At 38.3% G+C, this 21310-nt stretch overlaps 1 protein-coding gene and 1 long non-coding RNA gene across 2 annotated transcripts in view; one reads left to right on the top strand and one right to left on the bottom strand.

The window, feature by feature from the left end:
• The window catches only part of LOC144653097 (ATP-dependent translocase ABCB1-like), a 30361-nt gene extending 19768 nt beyond the window's left edge, over positions 1–10593 (bottom strand). Inside the window, 3 exon segments of the mRNA XM_078513023.1 lie at positions 3271–3650; positions 4671–4743; positions 10170–10593. Coding sequence (XP_078369149.1) covers positions 3271–3650; positions 4671–4743; positions 10170–10363 — 647 coding nt within the window. The 5' untranslated portion in view covers positions 10364–10593.
• A 4247-nt stretch (positions 10594–14840) lies between these two features.
• LOC144653098 (uncharacterized) lies at positions 14841–17710 on the top strand. Its single transcript, XR_013570668.1, has 2 exons — positions 14841–15132; positions 17290–17710. It is a non-coding gene; the product is annotated as an uncharacterized LOC144653098 (long non-coding RNA).
• Positions 17711–21310: the final 3600 nt, after the last annotated feature.

Below are 21310 nucleotides of genomic sequence, written 5' to 3'. Positions count from 1 at the left end.
CGCAATCCCGCGAGTGTCGCGGGATCGCGCCTTCGGCGCTCACGGCGCTCGAGCAGTTCAATATTCACGTTGCCCCGAATAGAGAGCCTGCTCGCAGGCTAGCTACAAAAACACTTTTATAATATAGATAGGAGACTACGCGCGCTCTGATTGGCTAAAAACCTATGTTTTATCAGAGTATAAAACATAGAAAAATCATGTTTTATTGTTTTTCGTCAGCTTTCCTCGATTGCTTCGCGCGTCGTTGACTGTTCGTTGGCTATAACCACTCGTATCCAACAAAGGCGAATGGAATAATTGTTTTATTAAATTCCTTTTTAATATAAGTATAAATCCACTGGACATTTCATTTTGATGTAAACGAAGTGAGGCGGGAAAAATTGCGGCGCGGTCTTCACTGCTTGAGTTGAATGAAACTCGCAAGTGAAAGCGAGCGAGAGAGTTTTCTTCCGAAGATTTTCTTCGACAATCTCCTCTTAAATCGTCTATTCATGCTGGAACTTGATTGTGACAACAATTAAGGTTTACGGAAAGATCCGAAGCAATAGCTTTTCTGGAAATTATTTATACGCTTGTTCAAGTCGAGCGAAGCGAGAGACGGCTGTCACCGAGAATACTATATTATGCTGAGACGAAATTGCACTCAGAGTCGGTGAAGTTTATTGAAGTTCAAAAAAACAAGATCAAGATTGAAAGGTAACAATCTTACCTGAAACGCTTAGCCTTATTTTACGTCGAACACTGAATGAAATTGTGTCAGTTTTCTGGTTTTCCCGTAAACTATTTTCTGCTATTCATCTTCGTTTACTCGCTCTTGTTGTACATATTTTTAATTAAACTTTTCACTCGCGGTGTCTAAAATCTATATCATAAAGCAAAGAAAGAAGCCTAAGCCATGTTTTATACTGTCATAAAACACTCCGGGCATTTGAGAACACTCGAGAAATGTAGAAAACATTCGCCTGCGGCTCATGTTTTCTACATTTCCCTCGTGTTCTCAAACTGCCCGTCGTGTTTTATGACAGTGTAAAACATGGCTTAGGCTTCTTTATTTGTTAAATAAATATCACTTAACACATTTAATGATGTTGCAATTAGCGAAGCGCACTAATGACGTCACAGAATTTGACCCCCGGTGTGAGTCAAAATTCAAACAAACAAACCGCTCTCTGTAAGAGCAATGTATGGTTGGCGGGCACTTTGGAGGCATATTTAGCGATTGTTTCACAAAACCATGGCCAGATTGGCTCGGATTTCGAGAGAAAGCCTTACCTGTGCAACGTAGAAAGCTCAAACCGTGGTTTGAAACAAAAGGTTTGTCAAACAGAGCGATTATTCAATAAATGTGTAAAATGTTTTACTCTCAGTTATTGAATGGATTATAAAGGCCCGATTTGCTGCCGGGATTTGCTGAAAGAAAACATTTATTTTTATGAGAAATGCAAAACGTTTACACTGTTCTTAGTGGCACATTTTCCAACACAACAGAGCTAACCTCAGATTTATGCCACCGCAAAATTACACAAAGAAACGCTCGTCCGATCGGTCCCCTTGCCTGACCCGAATATTTTAAGAGGTCAATTTCGTTACACAATTGTCGCGGCAAATACTATTTAATATACACTGATCGAGCTCGGCAGCTGTAGCTGCAGTCTGTAATAGTAATGGGGATAAATAACAGCTTTATTAAAATCAAACCCGCCGTCAATTCCATTAGAAAGGCGTTTGAATAGCATAATATTTTCGCCCTCTATCTATCATGTGTCGAAACAGATCGGATGACCGGCGATCAGTGCCGTCAAATTCGGGAAGAATTCTGAATTTCTTGCAACCGACGATCTTTCCGGTGCCTAAATGAAGCAATCCTTCGCAATTATATAATTCGATAGTAATTCGCTATCCGCCGCTTAAATTTCTCGGCAGCCTGAATAATTTTGCAGTGGGAATCAAGGTGTTATTGTCGGATCTTCGACTAAAATTGTTGTCCGACTCACGCGGGGGGGGGGGGGGGGGGGTATCATGTGGCGAAATCTATTTTTAGTAATAGTGCGCTTCGCTAGATGATGTTGCAATTCTAAATTGTGCAACTCAGCAGAAATAATCAATTGTCACGAAATGAGATCCCTTTGGTTAACTATTAGCAACGTTTTAGTGTGTGAAAGACTTGTACGAGTACAAATTTGCGTTGTTAATCGTTTTAGGTTAAATTAATATTAGCGCCTAAAGACTTGTACTAGTAAAAATTGCGTTCTTAATCGTTTTAAACTTCACTGCCTTCGAGCGCTGAACCGCTTACATTCTTAATTGGTTATGTGACGTAAGATTTGGGCTACTCACGTTTTTGATTCTTATATAATGTTTGTAAATTTGACAAGTCACGTTTTTTCTACAAGAACGGAAGAGCTGAAGCACAATTGTGCAACTCAGCAGAAATAACCAATTGTCACGAAATGAGTTCCCTTTGGTTAACTATTAGCAACGTTTTAGTGTGTGAAAGACTTGTACGAGTACAAATTTGCGTTGTTAATCGTTTTAGGTTAAAATAATATTAGCGCCTAAAGACTTGTGCTAGTAAAAATTGCGTTCTTAATCGTTTTAAACTTCACTGCCTTCGAGCGCTTAACCGCTTACATTCTTAATTGGTTATGTGACGTAAGATTTGGGCTACTCACGTTTTTGATTCTTATATAATGTTTGTAAATTTGACAAGTCACGTTTTTTCTACAAGAACGGAAGTGCTGAAGCACAACTATAGAGTTACACTTACAAGTCACGCGCTTTGATCACCCACAGCGGAAAGTATTCCCTTGAGAGTTAACAAGAATGCGATCCCTTCCGGTTCAGATTTGAGTCCACTAAACGCTATTCTCCTACTTTTTTGCTTGTAAACAAGCAAAAAAAGTCGAAAAAAGGAGGTGGAGGAGAAGAAGAAGTGGGGGTTGGAGGTGCAGGTGGAGGTGGAGAAGGAGGTGGTGGTGGAGAAGGAGGAGTAGGATAAGAAGAGTAGGAGGTGGTGGTGGTGGAGAAGGAGGAAGAGGAGGTGGAGGTGGAGGGAAAGGAGGAGCAGGAGAAGGTGGAGGAGGAGTAGCAGGTGGTGGTGGTGGTGCAGTTTCGGAGTTTTACTGTGTTTTCTCTAGCGTTAAGCCTCTAGGAGTGTAGATCAGTGTAGCCAATCCGACGGGAAAGAACGTTAATCCACAGCATGTTAAACCCTATACAATATATGTGACTGACTGTAATCGACCCAATGAAGTGACAACTTTGACTTACTCAGTGAGTCGAGTGTTAAGTTCTCCAGGATCAGTTGTGTCAAACCAACCAATGTCTTGTTTTAGGACAGATCTAAAGAAAGCCAAACGCATTTCCTTCACTTGCCGTGTGGCAGTAAGTGACCACAGTCCCATTTGGCCATATGCAATGGCCAAGGTTCCACAAGCTAGATACACATAGTACAATGAAATCTTTGTCATCTGTCCTTCATGATCAAATGGCTGTGTAACATTAGCAGTTTGAACTTTAGCAAAATCGATGAAGCTATTGATCAGATCACCAAAGATAATAAACTGCAGGGGAAGGGCTGCACCATGACAAATTGCTGATATAGTTGCCAGGACCATAAGCAGTACATCTAATTTATCACTGAAACGAAACTGAAGAAAAGAAGAAAAAATGTTAACCACATGGGACTCAGGTATCTTTGGGAACTACTTAATCAATCCAATCCTAACCATTTTAGTGATCAAATAAATATTTTTAAAGCAATTAAGATATAACTTCCAATAAAGGTGGAAATACCTGTATTAAAACACCTTATAAAGCTTTACAGTGTATAGGAATACATCTCGTGTTTTAAATTTGAAAAACTGCAAACAATAAAGCCACATGCACATTTTGCTTACACGAAGTGTGTAATGCCACACCATGCAAAGATCGGAAATGTTTGGAGCCTTGTCCCCAGAGTCCTTTCTCTTCCTTCACATGATTGCACGGTGGTATGATTCTGGCCTTGGCTTTCAATCCAGTGGACCCGGTTCAAAACCAAAGTCCATTTGTGTTCTTTGTTCCTCTTGGTCTTTTTTTCCTGTTCTTTCTGTTTTCTCTAAAAAACTTATTTCAGGTTGGGATCAGCAAAGCAATTGGGACAGATAAGAGAAACAAACAGCAACTGATCATACACGCAGCGTGTAAACAAAAGACTGAAAGCTCTTAAGTCACACAAGTATGCAGTGCGAACATATTTTATATATCCAAAAGGTCAACGGGAATCTTAGGTTTCTTTAGCGATTGTTATACATTTTTATTATATTTTTTATAAGTATATACCACACAAGTGAATAGTGCTTTTCGCGCGCATTGATCGATTGACTCGGAGGTGATCAGCAAAGTACAATTCAGCTCCGAGCAGTTAAAGAGAGACAAACTGCCTTCGCGCGTCGCTTTGTTTACCGAAAGTGATGTTTTGGTCCACTAGTTATTCAACTTGTGTGGTATAAACTCAAACAATTTTTCACCTCAGTGTCGGTGAACGTAGTGGATATTTACCTCGCCGCGAATGTTCACCAGTTGATGATTTTCTTTCTTCTCATCACTTGTCCACTTGACAGTGTAATGAGATTGTAAAGAGAAATTAAATGTGTATAGGGTTGAAAAAAAAAACAGAAGCAGCTTACCAGTTTAAGTAAAGGAACAGCCGGTGGCTTCTCTTCTTTGCCTTTCTTGCCTCCTTTCTCATTTTTCTCACCACTATACAAAATGAAACGAAAACACAATAATCTTACAGTTTGCCGCATCTTTTGGTCAATATATTCCAATGAACTTAATTGGCCTATTTAATTTGTTTATGGTTGAGGTTCCTTATATCGATCTTTTTGTAACACCACCGCTGGATACACCACTATATTGGACTTGAGTCATTCTCTTCTTACGGTTACATAAAAATAAAGCGAAACAATTTTTACCAGAAAGTGTATTTTAAAATCTTTAAGTTAATATATAGTTTGTGGTGGCTGAGTTTTAAACATCGCGCGTTACGTTTTTAGTTAAGGACACACATCTATGGTAAGAATAAGGTGGCTGAGAACAGTTTTCCAATCTTTGGAGTATCTATCCTTTATTTTGCTTTCACGTCCAAACCGTTGCAGTTGACAATCTCAAAACTGGCAAGTTAGAAGATAAGCTACTGTAATTCTGCGTGTTTCTTAAAAGACCATGTTGCGATACCATGGCAACCCAGCTAATTATAATTCAACCCAAACAATTGACAAAGCTAACATTTAGAGCTTCAAATGTTCGTCCTTGTTGGAGATAAAAATATATTTTACTCGTTACCGAAAAGGAGAGTTTTGTCGTATTGTGAAGCCAACTTTATTTCCAAAAAAGATGCGACTAAACGGAGTTGTCTTTGACTTACAGGAGATATCGCGGATAAGCCAGCTTTAGCCTTTATATCGTCGAAAGACGCCCTTGTTGCTCAATTGTAAAATCACCGTTAAGCTTTTTAAAGACTCTCGCACGCTCTCATTAACCCTGGCCAACGTTTAAGTGTCGACAAAATTTTTCACTCGTCGATCCAATTAAAGTTACGACTGCATGGCATGCTCTGTTTTCGTTAATTCTCCGTGGTCCGTTGTTAAAGAAAACCCTAAAATCACTAATAATAAAGTATATAACGGCCACGTTTCTAGCGCGGTCTAACATCAGACTGAATTAAGGTTTAGGGTTTGAATAACTATTATGACCCTAATATTCAACAAAAAATCATCAAGGTAGTTCCACTGATGAAATCGCTTTCTCGAGTTTGACTTCTTCACGTCAAAAAGTTTGCTTTCAAAGGCGTCAAAACACCAACAAAGCAGCTGTAGTAACAGAGTTGCAGACCTCTCGTGTTTTCACAGCTTTTGCACGAGTTTTGTTAATTAGATACGTAATAAGTCAGAGAGAAAGAGAAAGTTAAAATTAGAAACAGCTGTTGTTACACACTGTCTTAATTCTAATTCTAAAAATGTCATTTTGTAGATTTGATATTGTCGATGACGAGAAAACAATAGTGGTCGACAGTCATGATAATCTTAAATTTTGTTCGCGAGGAGTCTGTCAAGATCTTTCTGCGCACAGATTGTATGTAGTAAATGCATTCTCGATTGTCCGTAACGAATGGCTGGAAAAAAATCTTTTTTGGAGGTACCATATGGAGAAGTAATGAATTGATCGAGTTGTATTGTCAAAGAGCCACGAAGAGCTCTGAAAAGAGCTCCCGATCACTAACGTTTTTGGTGTGCTCCATTGCTGTCGGCTGTTAGATTGAGTCAGATGGTACGCTTAGCTCAGTTTTAAATTCGCGGCAAGTGTAAACCATTTTTAACTGAGTGACTTTTTTAAATGGGTAGTGTTTTACTCTTGGTGACCATTGTTATTCAGTCGAAGGCTTAAAACAATCTAAAGTGTAGTGTACACGAGGATATTGAGTCAAGTCCAAAAATATACACTTTAGTCATCTACTATATTTCAAAAGTCAAAAGCGTTTATTAAATAAAGTGTATATTCTTGGACTTGACTCAATATCCTTGTGTCTATTCTGTCTATTGTGTAGAAAGTGTATAATTATACACTTTAGATGTCTATTATACGTCTAAAGTCAAAAGTGTATAAAGTGTCTATTCTGTCTATTGTGTATAAAGTGTATAATTATCCACTTTAGACGCCCATTTACGTCTAAATTCAAAAGTGTATAAAGTGTATATTGTCGGACTTGACTCAAGATCTCCCTGTCTATTCTGTCTATTGTGTAGAAAGTGTATAATTATACACTTTAGAGGTCTATTTACGTCTAAATTCAAAAGTGTATTAATGTTTATTGTCGGACTTGACTCAGATCTCCCTGTCATTCTGTCTATTGTGTAGAAAGTGTATAATTATACACTTTAGAGGTCTATTTACGTCTAAATTCAAAAGTGTATAAAGTGTATATTCATCGGACTTGACTCAATATCCTTGTGTCTATTCTGTCAATTGTGTATAAAGTGTATAATTATACATTTTAGACGTCAATTGTACGTCTTAAGTCAAAAGTGTATAAAGTGTGTATTCTCGGACTTGTGTCTTTTCTGTCTATTGTGTATAAAGTGTGTAATTATAAACTTTAGACGTCTATTTACGTCTAAAGTCAAAAGTGTATACAGAGTGTATGTAATGGTAATTTCGAGAATAGACACCAACGTAAATTTTTACACAATATACATTGTAAATTGACATTTGTCTAATTTGTATATTCTGCAATACCGCGGCTTAGTGAAAAACAGGGCGTTGTTACTTTGTAAGGATATTCGACCGCCACATATCTTGGACTCTTTTATGTGGATCCGGCAGGAACTCTTGGTATACAGGGAACTGTAACACTGTCGATGACACGTTTGTAGGACAACTCAAAGCATAATACCCCAGTGTGTTCCACAAGATTGGAAAACTAAAGAACTATCAGTTAAAGCTACATGTTGATCCTGGTGTAAGTCCGGTGGTTTAAAAGATACGAAGAGTGACCTTTTCACTAAAAGACAAGGTAAGTGCCAAGGTTAACGAACTTCTTGAAAAGGACATAATTGAGAAGGTTGATGGGCCTGCTATGGGTTAGCCCTGTTGTTGTTGCACCGAAAGCGTCAGGGGACATAAGGTTATGTGTTGATATGCGACGGGCTAACGAAGCCATTATTCGTGAGAGATTGCCCATACCAATTTACCATTGACAAAATGCTTCAGAGTCTAAATAGGAGTGCTGTGTTTTCAAAATTAGATTTGAGATGGGGTTTCTACCAGATCGAGGTGGATACTAATTCTAGGGATATCACTGATTTTGCAACTTATGACGGAATATTCCGGTACAAGCGACTTAGCTTTGGTGTTAATGCCGCAACAGAAAAGTATCAGCACATCATCACCCAATCAACGGCACTGATGAATAATAATAATAATAATAATAATAATAATAATAATAATAATAATAATAATAATAATAATAATCACCACACACACACATCATAATAATAATCATTTCTATAGCGCTATTTAGCTAATCTTTCATAGCGCTTTACAATCACTATGCTAAAATATAAAAATAAAATATAAAAATACCTAACTAAATTAATCTATTGAGCTAAAATATCTATACATGCAGAGAGTGAAGTTTTAAAAGTAAAATTTAAAAACTAAAAATATCATGATTATTTAACTGGACTTAAAGTAAACGTGTATAAGAAATAAAAATTAAATGTCATAGGCTTCTTTAAAAAGATAAGTTTTTAGGTTCTTCTTAAAAATGTCTTCTGATGCCGATTTTCGGATGCTCAGTGGCAGGTTGTTCCACAGCCTTGGCGCAGCAGTGCTGAACGCCCGGTCTCCGTAGGTCTTGAGTTTAGCCATGGGCTCAGTTAGCAGTTCTTGGCCACTGGAACGTAGTGACCGAGAGAACTTTCTAAAACTTAGCATACTAGAAACATAGGATGGTGTTTTGTCGTTGAGTGCTTTGTAGACTATTATAACAGTAGTTTAAAAATAATACGGAATTGTACGGGTAGCCAATGTAGCTTAAACATTATTGGGATAATAGAATCATATTTCCTTGTTAACGTGACAATGCGAGCAGCTGTATTCTGAACACGCTGTAATATACAAATTAACGTTTTCGGAATACCATCCAGAATTGAGTTGCAATAATCGAGCTTGGAACCAATAAAAGCGTGAATGAGAATTTCCGCAGAGTCCTGAGTGAGATATTTGCGAATCTTTGATATGTTCCTGAGATGGTAATTTGCCTCATTGCATACCTTTTTCACATCACTCAGTCGTATCTTTAAAGCTTAAAAGCTTTGGCTACCTGTGAGTTGATGAGATCGACTCTCTCTTGTGTCAGTTAGTTGACAAATATTAAGCAACTTCGCGACTCGAAAGCATCGCACTAAATGATTTTCCGGGATAATCCTTCTGGGATCTAAAAGAACAACCATTTGTCTTTTGAATACCTTATTCTCGTCCAATTATTTCGCTTCGTACATACTTAAATTAAACGATACGAATGACCTATTTTGAATCGAATTAAAATTATGTTAAAAAAAAAAATATATATTTTGTAAATAAGAGGAAACGAAGAGCTAAAATCGCTTTTCACGCACTCATTTGATGTTATTCTCCAACATTTAACAGGTATTTTCCATCCAAAGTGCTTTATTTTTTCTTGCAAAGCTAAGAAACTCGGCATAAATTTTGAACTCTGAAAGTGTCATTTTGGCGGTTCAAGTATTGTCGATTTTCTCGAAAAAAAAAAAGGATATTCAGAAAAAAGTAAGATGGATTTGTTTCATATAAAGGCCTACCTATGAATAGAATATATTATAATATAAGCGAAATCCATTTTTCGATTCTTGCCGGCTAACACGAAACCTTCAGACCTCCCTGCGGTATTAAAGCCTGTATAACGCTCAGGTTAGCCTGTTTACGGTTAATAATTGTATCGGGTTTCGTTTCTTTCGGTGATTTTGTTTCTATTCGGTCGTTTTAGCGGTTTCGCTCTTTTCGTTTCGTTGTTTCCGGTTTTAAGTATATACCAGTTAAAACAATAAAGTATGAGCGTTCCTTGTATTGTACTGAAGTTTGAACTGAGCTCTAAACTATAAATGTCAAGATCAGAAATTTTAGCACGGAAAGCTGTTTAGGATCTAAGGGAACGTATGATATTGATAATTCATACAGAAGGTCTCCATAAGGTGTCAAACATTGGTTTTATAAGTAAATAATCAAACAGATATTTATGTTCTCCTTCCTCTGGTTTCTCACGTGCTTTTAAGTGACCAGGGCGTAAGAAAATCCTCTAGTACCCAGGGTAGCTACTTAAATTTGTTTCAAAATGTTGCATCAAATGTATATCTTACAATTTAGACCGAGCTTATATTGAATCTTCTTATAATTGCAAATTTAACCTTCTTGTGATGGTTAAATATTAAACTTCGCCAAACATGGTCACGCAACAGTTTTGTAACATGGCGCTGGATTTGTTTTTATTTAGTTATCCTATTTTGAAGTGCTTCATCACTCAGAGATATTCTTGTACCAATTAAAAATAGCAAGCAAAAAAAGCAAGACCTATAAAGGACTTTTTCAAAGTACGTAACTGGGAAATTTACCTTTCATTGTCGTTTTCAGCGGCTGCGTGGCGTTCGTCTTCAGGTGCCATATTTTGTTTTTCGCTCGTGGACGGTGAACCATTCGTCTCATCAGGAGCGATTTTCACCTCAAAATCGCTTAGATTTTTCCCATCGTTGGGATTAACAGAAGATACAGTGCTTGAGTGATTTTCCGACCCCAACGTTCCATCCATGACAAATTAAATACTGTACATGCAAGTTAGTCGACGCTGATCTTGTTCACCACTAGTCAGCCAAGTATGAGTCTAAGCTTCGCGCACAGCCTTATTGTAGCCTATTTAAGGGTTCAGCTCGTTTGATTGATCAACACTTTTAGTTCAGCAAGGTCAGCAATATCTTATACCCGCAACGTGTTTGGATGTTTACACCAATACGTCTTGTTCTAAATTTACCACGCCGATCGAATGTCCACATGTCACGCCAACGTCACGTCATGAAGTCATAGCTTACAATCGAATAAATAAAACGTAATGAAATAAAAAGTGTAACTAGATATGCCAGAAAAATTCGAAAACAATCATACTGAATTCAAGTTTGGGAAAAGGTAATGTCTGCACTTTCAAATTTGGTGAGGTTTGCACGCACACAGCAAAAACTGCTGGGAAATGCAACTGGATCACCCCCGGCACAATCGACATGATGAAATTTCCGGTGTTTGTGTGCTGTGCCACTCCTTAAAGTGGCTATGTCACGCAATTTTAGGCAATTTCGACACTGACCAAATGTTCATAGAACTGTAGTACCCGGGGGGGGGGACTCCCATATGAAACGGACGGGGATGCTCGTCGGAAATTTTGAAAAGAACCCCTAAAAGAGACCAATCTGGGTGTGGCTCAAGCCTTTCTTGACCCCTAAAAGATACAAAAAAACTAAGAATGGAGTTTATATTTGTATATTTCTTCGTGTGTAACCCTAAACGAGACCATTATGGCTAAAAATATTGGCGTTTTGGGCGTTTTTTCCCGGAACACCCTAAGCGAGACCAAAAGTCCGAAATTTACACCCCTAAGCGAGACGACGAGCATCCCCGTCACTTTCATATGCGAGTCCCCCCCCCCCCCCCCCGGGCTGTAGTAGAACGCAAAATAAACACAAAACGGCCAAAAAGAGTCATGGATGGGCAAAATTCGAGAAGATTAAAACGGATTGCATTCGGGCAAACTTGAAAAATGTCGGCCTGACTTATTTCAAGTCTATCTCAATTTGTATGAAAGTGTCATTTACAATGCTCAGAAATTATCCTTCTTTGATATGTGATCGTGATTTTGCCAATAAAGAACTTTTGCTCCACCAATTTAAAGTTTTGAGTTCTTAATTAGTTGCCTGAAATAGCATATTTTCGTATTCTATTATAAATATAACTTTATCATCACCTTGAAGATTTCATTACAACAAACGATGTCAGAAACAAATATACATTCAATTATGTTTTTTTAAAGAAAATGTATATATATTTTTTATTTTTCTAACTTTTTGAAAGGATAATCTACGACATTGCTATTTCATGCTGTTTAGTGACAAAAGACGCTCGAGTGGACAAGACTTTGCCACCCGGGGGGGGACTCCCATATGAAACGGACGGGGATGCTCGTCGGAATGGACCCTAAAAGAGACCAATCTGGGTGTGGCTCAGCCTTTCTTGCCCCTAAAAGATACAAAAAAACTAAGAATGGAGTTTATATTTGTATATTTCTTCGTGTGTAACCTAAACGAGACCATTATGGCTAAAAATATTGGCGTTTTGGGCGTTTTTTCCCGGAACACCCTAAGCGAGACCAAAGTCCGAAATTTACACCCCTAAGCGAGCGACGAGCATCCCCGTCACTTTATGGAGTCCCCCCCTCGGGCTTTGCCACGGGAGTACTCCCCGAAAAGTTGTGTAAGGGGTGTGCGGCGCGTTTTCGGAAGCCGATCAGCGATCACTTAAATAAATTTAATTTACTGAGGTAGATTTCAAAAGTAAATAGCAGTTTTAAAAAAGCAGTTATTATTAGCCGGCAGAACGGTTTTAAGGTCTTTCTAATTTCATTTTTTCAGCTGATCTTCTCGGACTTTTGGATCTCAAAAAGAAACAAAAAAGTTAATATTAACTTCAACTCATGGAAGAAATTTCCTTTTGATAACCGTCAACCGTCAAAAGCACTAAAATTGAACTGTCAATCCACAGGCAACAAGTCTCTGTGCGCCGCCGTGCGCTCTTTCCCATCATTCACTTTCGCCTCCGCTGGTCCTGTCGTGTGCTCCATCCGCTCCCCGTCTCTGGCGTCCTTCCCTCTTCTGGCCCCGGTCGTCCCCCCCACCAAAGTGTGGGGGCGGTGCGCTCGGGCGCCTCCCCCACCATCAGAGGGAAGGCCCTGATCACGTGGGGAGGTCGGCATTCTCGTCCCACGGGACACGGGGATCATGCCCGACGCTGTCCCCCCGCTCGTTAAAGCAACCCCCCCCCCCCCCCCCATTAAGACCTTCTTTATAGTGAAAAATTGTGTAATCAGTATTCCAGTCAGGCCCGTAGGAACGAATTTTGGGGTGAGGGGGCCCAAAAGTTAGAATTGATTGTGATGTATTAATTAAAATTTGTTCGGGAAATAATTAAGCGTAAACTATTTTTAGCTTGCTGAAAAAGTCATTTTTTATCCAATAATTTTATTAGGATTTGTAACATTTTTTTTAGATTTGACAAACGCTTAAACAATGTAACACAAAGTACCTTATTTACTCTAATGTAATCGCCACCAATTGCATACTAGGCGAAATAGATAAGTAAAATTTAAAGACACATTTATCGAGCATCGATGTTCACTTGACAAACCTCACATTAAATCTTAACACAGAACTTGTTTCTCAAAATTTGCTTTAAAATCCTATTTTAATTTTTGGTTGTTTTTGAGTTCATTGAATCTTTTTTTCCAATCTTAATATTTTTTCTTATCCCTATTTATATTTTTGCATACTTTTTGTATATTCCTGCTACTCCCGTTGAATTGTATTGTGACATTCTCCATTTTTCGATAGCATAATTCAGCGACATCGAGAACCTGATATCCTCTTTGCTGCGGTTTTCCGATTTCTCTCATCACAGAACGACATAATAATGACCATGATAATTTTACATCGTTTATTCCGCTTATACTCCCTCCCTATCCACCGAAAACAAGCCCCCAAATCTCAGACGCAAAGCCATCTACTGGCAGAGCTTGGTGAGTTTTGTGATGCTCATTCAGTTAACGACTGAAGAACTTGTTTTGTGTTCCATATCGTTGTTTACAAGTTTAACGATATTCTGTACGCCCTTGATTTTTCGGACGTAACATCCCCTCGAAACTTAACGCAAACATTTTCACAAATTTCGTCAGATTATTAGCCCCCCCCCCCCCCCCTCTACACACACACAGGCACAACCGAAAATAAGCCCAACAAAAAATCGTTAGGAACAACTTTTAAGCTTAGGGCCTTAATATTGGCGTCTTAATCTTGGCATGTTCAACGAGATCCGGTTAAAAAAAGCAATGGATACCCTGTTGAATTCTCAAAAAAAATATCAATAAAACATCCCCGTAAGAAAGAATGAGGTACCCGCAGGGTCATACCTTAACGATAGGCATCCCAGTAGAGCAGCAAATCCCAACACCCACGCACCCATGGCCACCTTAACAACAACAACAACCTTCACTACCCCTTATTTCTTAAACGAGAAGAACCTATTTTAACTTTTTGAACACACCTGGATTCGCCACTTGTGCCACGTAGAGATTCCTCCCCATCGCGCAGGCTAGCCGATCCATGACATTTTCATTATCACATATTTGCTAAATGCTAACCGCAAGTTTCTCCGCGTGGCGCACAGTCTTCGCAATATGAATTGTGAATCAAATCCAGCATTGCTTTCACCAGATACAGTCAGAGAGGACATGGAAAGAGAGTCACTCGGAAAGGACTCCTCTGAAAGAACAACGAAGTTCAATGTGCAAATATAAGTTTGTGTGTCGCTGAGGTTCATTTTAATCACTTCAAGATATCCCACAGAACTTATCAAGGTACACAGTCAAAGCACTCATTTACTAAGCAACAGAGGATTAAACAAGTTACGGAGATGATAAAATCTTATATCACTCACTGAATTCTAATAGACTGTACTTGTTGTGAGTCTTTTTGCATTGATAGATGACTCCAGCTCAGTTTTCTTTCTTCATTTTCGTGCTTCGGGTGAAGAAACTGGGGCGCACTATCATGAAAGGAGTTGGCAATGGTGGGTGGAGTCTGTCCCTTTTATAACTCGCCTTCGTGTGTCAAGACAACATATAGCGTGTGTGCCATGAATCATTTCTCGGTCGACATGATGATAATAAATAATTACGATTTTGCAAGAGTACTGCGCAAATTTAAAAAATATATTTTTTTACAATCTCTGACAAGTATATTTGTGTCCACAGATAAAAAAAACAAGGTTAAAACAGAATTTGAATAAATATATAGAAAGAAACGATGCGAAATGCGGAATAGTAGGCAATAATTGTCGAGTTTCGCTTTCGTGTTACCTTTCCCACAAAATACAATTGAACAATTATCTGCGAACAGCTAAATCGTGCCACGCTAAAACCATTTTATATTCAAAGCATATGTTTTACGCATCCACCATCTGTAAATTAAACATGCCTACCAAATAAAACTCCCACAATGGGTTTGGTTTGAAAAGAATGATTGTTTGCACATCTTATCTCCAGTAGAAAGGGAGAAGTTGATTAGTGGAGACCTCGAACGATAATTGATCGCAGTGACAGGTGTTAAGAGGCAGTTAGCGGGGGAATTAATCTATTTGAGGTAAAAGTATAAAAGCACTGAACAACAAGAACTATTTTAAAGGTAGGTAAAGAAAAAAATAGCCGTGAAAAGAAGAGATTTCTACAGATCCACCTTGACGATACCAAAACAAAGAAAAACCATGGTAGGTTGAAAGAGTTGTTTTGAAATTCTTTGCTTGTGGAAATATAATTAACAGTAAATTTTACATCAATGAACATTACAGGTCGATTGCAAGCCAAATTGTTGCCGAAAACCTAAGAAAAACTGATACGAGTTTCACACTTATTGGTCACTGAGTGTAAAAGAAAAGCTTATACCGTACCCACAATTCGGAAATTTGCAGAGGTTCAGTTTAACTGAAATAGTCGTTAAACAATATTTGGTCCACATACCGTATGGACTGACTGATCAGCAGAATAATCTCAGGATTGCACGGTTGTTTACGACGTATTTAGCGTTATTATATTTCCGTTCCTTTCATTTTATCTTGAAACTTAAAAAAGAAACGTTGGCTGATGTGAGCTTTGAAAGCCTTGGACACCATTGTACGAGCTAACATTAGCTTTGTTCAACGGAAAACTGATACGTGGACACATAATTATAGCCAAATCTATATCTTGAAATAAAATCTTCGTTACCCGTGCCATTGGCAAAGAAGATTGAACGTCCTCGTCATTTACAATGGTAGTATCATGTGGTATTTTCATTTTCTCTTCAGTTTATAGTCTGTGAGTGAAAAGCATATTTTTCGTGTGTTCTAAATATATGTTTCATCCTAACAGTTACAACAAGCATTTTTTCGGGTTTTCCACACGTAATTCTATGGTAAAAGAACGCAAGGTGGAAACTGCCTTCCAGTCATGCATACAAACAAATACAGTGCGTAGAAGTAAAGAACTTCCTTCTATCCTTCTGTTTCTTCCGCTACTCTGTCAATGCTCGTCACTGGCTCATGACAAGAGAAATGAAAGTTAGCTGTTAAAAAACTCTGTTTTAGAGAGTAATCTAAATCTTACAAACCTTGTGAGTAAAGTTCTACGAAACAAAAATCGAACAGTGACACGAGAATTAATCTTTACTATACTGTGAATGGATCGGAGCAGTGAGTGTTTGTAGTAATGATGAATGAAAACACCTTGATATGTAGCTCAATAAAGAAAAACAGAGTGATTTCTTTCACCAATTATTGATATAATTTACTGTCTATCTTGTTCACACAATAATTATCACCTCATCCGTTTAACACTTTTGAATTCAAATAATGTTATTTGATTAGTGAATTTGGAGACGCCCATTTTGTGTGAAACGGGTAATTTCATGTCAGAATTATGAGGCTGAATTGACGGAAACAAAATTACTCCATTTATTACAAAACAAAGAGGAAGAAAAGGAATAATAACTGAGTCAATAATACTTGTCAGGGCCGAACAGAAAGGCAATAACACGCTCATTACTTGTTTACACTATGATGCTATTGATAGGGAAATGAATAACAGATAACCACGCACCGTGCAGAAGTTTTTGTCTTTCATAACCACATTCTATATTACTGATAAATTATTCATGCAAAAAGCCTACAAATACGATAACTATAACTAAAAATTTAACGAATGCATTCATGAAGCGCTATTTTTTAATTTGAACTCGTTGTTTTGGCTATGGCCATTATTCCCAGAATAGTCATGTGATGAATAGTGGTTTCAGTGTCGACATATCCATCATCCAAATAGTGTTTGGACTCTCTAAACTACTGCTGCCGCTTTCAGAACGGTCAAACGTAATTAAAACATTATCCTGGCCCTATTTTTGTACATCGAAACAGGACTAAGATGATGCTGGGGATAATTTTATTTCCTTAGAACAGGTGCATGTCTTCCTTGTATTTGCTCTCTTGCGAATAGAAAATACTCACAGAGGTATGGTGCGTATACGTCAAGTAAGATAGTAGGCTCACGTCATACGATTTCCAATCACATTCTCCTACAAGGGTTTTTCAACACCTAGGGGTATCTGTTTTTTAGCCTCCTAGCGCCTTTCTAGACAAATGATTTAATACTGGAATGAGAAGAGTAGCGTAGGAAAGCTGTACTATGGAGTACTTCTGGTATTATTCCCTTTTAGCTTTACTTCTTTCATTTCTTGTCAGATCCATATTTTTTTAAAAAATATATATAAATGTTTTATGTGCAGGTTATATGAGCCAGTTCAAACTGCAGGAGTAAATTTAATTCTTTAGACACTCCGATATATCGATCCTCAGCTTTCCGCTAGACTTACACTGCCACTTTAATTATTCCAGATGAGGATTCACGTGTTGTACGCCACAATTGCTGCAATTCTAATGCTGGCGGTACTACAGAGTGCTGACTCAGCACCGGCTTGTTACTGTATGGATTATGGCAGGAGTTGTCTTATGCAATGCATCACCGACGAATGCTCAAACCGCTGTCAGGCAAGGAAGATGAGGTGCTACCAGCAATGTGGCCTAATAAAAAGAAATCAAGCAATGTTTGATTCACTGGCTGATGAGGACATGTCGGATAACTTTTTCTAATATCGGCGGGAAGAAGGCTGAAAACTGATTTTCTTTTCTTTTTAAAAAAAGCAAAGAGCGGTATAAAAAGATTTATCTGGGTGTGAAGTTAATGACAATGTGTGATAACAAAAGTTGATAATTAAAACAAAATGTGTTATGATAAAATAAAAAGGAAACAAAAGAATTCACATTGTTGCTCATCAATGTTTCCAGTCTCCCGAAGTATAAACTGATACTAAGGAAAACCAAACACAACACTATTCAGAAATCAGGACTTACGCACTGTTGGGAAAATTCAAACCGATTCGGGTCTGGACATTACATTCCTTTAGATGAGAAATAACTTTTTCATAGCTTCCCTTTTTCCTGCTTTCTTTGTTTGTTTTCAGTGGTTATTTTAAGATGCATTACTCCTAATTTTTCGAGCACAAAGTAGTTAACCCTACCAAAGGCCTGGGTTACAACTGGTCCTTCGAGAAGACTGGGGCGTTGCCAGGAAAGAGTGCGCGCCGTAACTATCGATGGACATTGTAGTAAAGGGAAAATGAAATCGAACGTATGGCCAATAGATATGAATTGAGCCGTGCAACAGCACATGACCCATGGAATCATGGGAACGTTGAACACTACCTGAGCTGATGGAGGTACGGGGCATGTTCAAGCTATGACGCAAGCAAAATCAATTCCATTGTTTATAGACCAATCGGAAGCGATATGTCAATATGCAAATCCTGCGCTTATTTTGCCCCCTATTCAAGATGTACAAGGAACAAACAACGAAAACGTCAGGAAAAGCGACTCATTGTGAACAAGTCAGCCGTGTTAACTGAATGTAAGTCGCTAAGCTCGAAACGTCTGGAAGGATATATCGTTAAATTGGCACTTTATACTCGAACTCGAAAACTTTATTTAACAAAGTAATAGGTATCTGTCGTTAAAGGCAAGTGCTCGAGAACTTTATTTTACAAAGTGATAGGTATGTGTCGTTAAAGGCAAGTGCGTTTATATATTTAACAATGAGTGAAAATTGCCGGACCATTCTCGGCAATGAAATGCCAAAATTTAGGTGCTGCCGGATTGCACTTAAGAGGGCCTTTATCTGGAGCATAACCTCGACCCCCCCCCCCCCCACCCCTCCCTCTAGAAGCGGCCAGGCATACAACTCTTCAGAAAGCTGGCTACGCCCCTGATTGATGTACCATAATGATTTGATTTAGCGCCCTCCTTCCAATAAGCGCCCTCTTCCGAATAACTGCCCCCCTTCAAATGCGTTTTTGTCAATAAGCGCCCCTATTCCAATAACCATTCTTATAAGCGCTTCTATTCTTATAAGCGCCCCTATTGTGGATAACTGCCCCTACTGAAGTCATCAACGTCGACTAGATATACTCATGAACGTTCACTGTACCGTACATGTATATATTAACTGCTAAAATGGACAATTCTTTTAAAAGTAACAAAACTTTCGACAATTTGTTACTGTTACAATTTCTGTTATTGTTAGTTATTTAAATATTTATTAAAGTTTTGTTTTGAACATTTGGTGGTTTCTCGAAAAATTAAATAAGCGCCCCGTCTCGAATAAGCGCCCTCCCTTGAGATGCCAAAAGTAAATAAGCGCCCCGGGCGCTTAATCGAATTATTTCGGTAAATCAGGATTAGAAGTGGTCCCAAAATACTCCCTTGGGGAATCCGATGTGACTTCTAGACAATTAGATGCATGACCTTAAATAACCACCCTCTGCTTTCCTACAACTAGAAGATTTTTAATCCAACCAAGTAACTGGCCTTTAATTCTATAGGTATTAAGTTTTAAAAAAAGATGTTGGTGGGAGACTTTGTCGAACGCTTTTGGAAAGTCTAGAAACATAACATCTACTGTTCCATGTTTGTCCAACGTTGAAAACCAATGTTGTAGTAATTGGAGCAACTGCCTGAGGCAAGAGCGAAATTTTCCAAAATCCATGTTGATTGTCGCATAACAGACTCTGGTCGATGAGAAAGGCCATAATGTGTTTGTGGATTAAGCGTTTCAATGTCCTAACGACAATACTTGATGACACGGGACGATAATTTGTTGCCAAGGCGTGATCCCCTGACATATGTATCGGTACAACATTAGCCACTTTCCACTCACTGGGCAAGTTACCAGAACTCAAGGAGATGTTGATTAACTTGGCAAGAGGAGGTTTAAGCTCTTTAGCACATACTTTCAAAATCCTTGGAGGAATGTTGTCAGGTCCGTGTGATTTGTTAGTTTCAAGCCCAGCCAACACTTTTGCAAAATCATCTTCAGTACAAATTAAGTCACTGGTGATAATTTAAAGATTTTCAGCTTTATTTATATTTTACTTCCAGTCATTTTTATTGTTTTAAAAACAATCAAAATCGATCCTGCAACGGGACTCTAGAGAGTTGTTCGTTTCGGTCAAGCTTGCGTGGTAACTTACCTGGGGGTGGGGAGGGTGGGGAGGGGGCGGGGGTTAAGGGGGGCACTCAAAAAAGTTTTGTACGCGGGGAGGCTCCGCCCCAACATCCAACACCTTACCCATTCATATACCATTTCGACCGAAAAGGCACCCCTCCCGTATATCTCTTCGCGGGAACTTAATTTTGCGAAAATGGAACGGGCATATTTCGCGGGACTTAAATTTCGCGATTTGGTCAAAACGATACGTTTAATGAATTAAATTTTGCGAAAATTGTCAAAAATACTGGTCTGCATTTTAAAACAGTAAGTCTCAAAATTGGCATTACTGATTTTAACTTTCCACAGCAATAGTTACCAATGAGACTGAACAAAACCATATAACAAAACGAAACTTAAAACAGTTTGACGTGTTCCTTTGTTACAAAGTAGAGCTTGTTTGACGACTGTACCAAGATAATTATGTAGCAAACTGAGCGTAACGTTGTTTAATTATAACCAATTATGTAGAAGGGTATTAAAGTTCGCGTCGTTATTTTTCGCGGGTCTTTAACAATTTTTTTTAAATCGTGAAAACGCGAAAATTAAGTCCAGCGAAAATAAGTAACAATAAGGTACCTTTTACTGAAAAAATCCATCACTTTCATATACCGAAAAGACATGACATATGCCTAAAACTGGTGGTCTTGAAGCCATATCTATGTAGCGTTTTTAAATAAATTTTTATGTTACAGCCATAAGGTGCGTCTGTTCGAAATATTTTTACTGACACGTATTGTGCGGATGTACAGTATAAAATGTGTTTTTTTAGCATTACATATCCTAGACCCATTGATTCTTATTCTAAAAATTATGTCACGATTTTCTTTTTTGCAGGAGTTTTTTTTTTAGTTCATCGTGAAGTTTACATGCTAAAACGGATTGATTGCTATCCGCTGTATGTAAACCGGTAAACTAAGTCAAAGGTCGAAAGCAAATAAAGCGTTTTTTCAAGAAATTAAGCTCTTGATACGGTTGATACAAAACGCTTGATTGTAATGCTTATGTGAGTGAGTGAAAGAAAAACGACACCAATTTTTGTTTTGGAGGACGGCCTTTTTACCATAGACTTTCTCAAAATTCGTTTTATGTGTTATCGAGACTACGTCTCCCAGAAGAGTCGACTTGTGGCAAGTCTATCATTTTTCGACCTCTGTTGTTTCCTTCTCGGGTAGCAGATGAGAAGGAATTTGCACTGCCGCGCGTTAAGTTGGTCACCGGAAAGCAAAAGTATCATTATATCATGAGTGTATCGACGACTTGGGCCGCAAAATTGCACGCAATCGAAGGATTAAACGCCCGGTGGGTGACAGATAG

This window comes from Oculina patagonica, chromosome 5, assembly GCF_052425735.1.
Source record: "Oculina patagonica isolate OP01 chromosome 5, crgOcupat, whole genome shotgun sequence".
Lineage (NCBI taxonomy): Eukaryota > Metazoa > Cnidaria > Anthozoa > Scleractinia > Oculinidae > Oculina > Oculina patagonica.
This window is presented reverse-complemented; position numbering and strand designations above follow the sequence as displayed.